This window comes from Sprattus sprattus (assembly GCF_963457725.1).
Source record: "Sprattus sprattus genome assembly, chromosome: 3".
Classification (NCBI taxonomy): domain Eukaryota; kingdom Metazoa; phylum Chordata; class Actinopteri; order Clupeiformes; family Clupeidae; genus Sprattus; species Sprattus sprattus.
Genome location: NC_137922.1, coordinates 52986570 through 52989069, shown reverse-complemented (window position 1 = coordinate 52989069; position 2500 = coordinate 52986570). Strand labels below are relative to the sequence as shown.

Below are 2500 nucleotides of genomic sequence, written 5' to 3'. Positions count from 1 at the left end.
GCCCTGGGGCGTGCGCGCTTACATCACCTGGATCACCACGGGGATCTTCCTCATCCCTGTGGTGGTGCTGGTGATCTGTTACGGCTTCATATGTCGCAGCATCTGGCAAAATGTCAAGTACAAGACCCAGAGACGAACGACGGCGGCAGAATCCCCGCACAGGAGCGGTCTGATTGGCAAGGCGTCCGTGAGCAGCGTTACCATCATATCGCGCGCCAAACTCAGAACCGTAAAGATGACTTTTGTGATAGTTCTGGCATACATTGTGTGCTGGGCTCCCTTTTTCATCGTGCAGATGTGGTCCGTATGGGACGCAAACTTCTCCTGGGACGGTAAGTTCCACCTCTCAAGCTCATGACCCGCGCCCCGTCTAGACTCTTCGGCGCTTGGCTGAAACTATCAAACGGGAGGCAAAATTGTTCAAAATGAGAGGCGCGTCGCTTTGCATAGCTTCACACTTAGGTCACGCTGCCCTGGTCACATATACACTTTTGCCAAATTCGCCACGTCATTACGCACAGCATATCTACGGTTTCACTTAGCCCCATTGCACTCCAAAACATACTGCATAGTCGCAGGTATAAGTCAGTGATATGTCTGCCGGATGGCTACTGTGTGAAGTAGCATTGGAGTCTACCTGGGTTTTTTAAGACGAAATAATTCTGTCAGTTAAATTGTACGCTTGCAAAATATTAATATATAATATATTATATATATATATATGTGTTTGTGTGTGTGTGTGTGTGTGTGTGTGTGCGTTTGTGTGCGTGTGTGTGTATGTATGTGTGTGATGGTGTGGGTGAGAGAGTGTGTGTTTGTTTGCTTGCTAAGCCATAACATGATCTCATAGACTGCATAGGGGATAAATGGTGCCAGGCATGACAGGAATTCGCCCACATGATTTGCCAATGTATGACAACCATTCCACTCTGTGTTGACAGTTTATTGTTATTCCCAAAGTGCTATCGAGGAAAAACACAGATGGACCATAAAAACGCAAGTATTTTAATCCAAGATATTTTTCTCTTTCCACGAACAGATTCTGAGAATACGGCTGTCACGTTATCCGCATTGCTGGCCAGCCTCAACAGCTGCTGTAACCCTTGGATCTACATGCTCTTCAGCGGACATCTGCTCTACGACTTCGTGCGCTGCTTCCCGTTCTGTAACCGACTTGGCCGCGCGTGCCGCAAAGATTCGGACGGCAGCTTGCGTAGGACAACCCTACTCACGAGACTGCCTACCACTCGCAACCCAACCGAGGGTTCCGACACGTGGAAGGATTGTGACAACTCGCGAAAGTCGAGCCAGTCGCTACCGATGGAGGGAAACTGTAGGTGAACAGGCAGAGACACACGAATTGCGCCATGACCCGATGTGTCAAATGAAAAAGTTGATGTTAAAGAAAAACAACTATCACCACACTACTACTATCTTCGTTATTTATCTACAAAATATCGTACAAGAAGCATCATCGCAAAAAAAGAACTTCCTGACTATATGAACAATAACACTGGCACCTGCATAAGTATAGGAGTTCTTCTGGAGAAGCCCGTGATGTGAGAAAAGACAGACTGGGCGTTTGCGCACAGAGAAAGCCAGTGGTAGAGACCAGAGTGAATGTGTAAATAAGAGTTATCTATTCATAAAGTCTTCAACTCTGAGAACGTTGTAACCCAGGGTTTGAAATCACCGTGTGTCGCCTGTCAGTGAAAGTCCGAGGAAAACAAAATAACTGTCCAATGGTGCGGTTGGTTGTATGCACACTTGTCACCAAATAGCCCACCCTAACACGGTGTCCATGCCGGCTTGAACTTAAAACGCCAGCGATGGACTTGCTTAATTTATTGCACTTTTGATGACCACATGACTTTCATGATGATTTGTATTTTGCATTTCTGTTTTTGCCTGTGTGTTCAGGCCTGTCCAACGTTTTGGCTGTTTCAAGACACACATTTTGAGCAGCAAGCCAGCACTTATAGTAGTGTGTGTGTGTGTGTGTGTGTGTGTGTGTGGGTGGGTGTGTGAAAGAGAGGGAGAGAGAGAGAGAGAGAGAGAGAGAGGGAGAGAGAGAGAGAGAGATGTAGGTGTTGTTTGAAATTGCTTAAAACACTACGCATCTGCCAGGGATATAAATATGCTATGCTCTTAGTAAGACACAAACGGCCCAAAACTATCTGACGCCCAGGTAAAGAATGTTGCTTTGAAAGGTTGGGGATTGTCTATTAACTCTCCAAAAATATGGACCTATGAAATCATGCCTCTCTTTTCCCCTGCTCACTATTAATTCAAGCTACTAAATAAGACACATTCCTTTGCTCTTATCCCATAATACTCTCCATTTGTGCACACGCTGTAAAGAATATATATATATATATATATATATATATATATATATATATATTAAAAAATGACTATAAAAAGAGACCATCTAAACCGCTACAGTGTTTTATTGTGTGTTTGTGGATAGATAGGACAGTTGCTGAGGAAACCCGAGTCA

The 2500-nt window shown here is 44.8% G+C and overlaps 1 protein-coding gene across 1 annotated transcript in view; it reads left to right on the top strand.

The window, feature by feature from the left end:
• LOC308361716 (arg8-vasotocin receptor-like) overlaps positions 1–1623 on the top strand; it is a gene marked incomplete at its 5' end in the record, with an annotated part of 2279 nt that extends 656 nt beyond the window's left edge. The window contains 2 exons of the mRNA XM_080834148.1: positions 1–332; positions 1040–1623. The exon at positions 1–332 is cut by the window's left edge and continues 656 nt beyond it. Coding sequence (XP_080690274.1) covers positions 1–332; positions 1040–1341 — 634 coding nt within the window. The 3' untranslated portion in view covers positions 1342–1623. The remainder of the gene's footprint in view (positions 333–1039) is intronic.
• Positions 1624–2500: the final 877 nt, after the last annotated feature.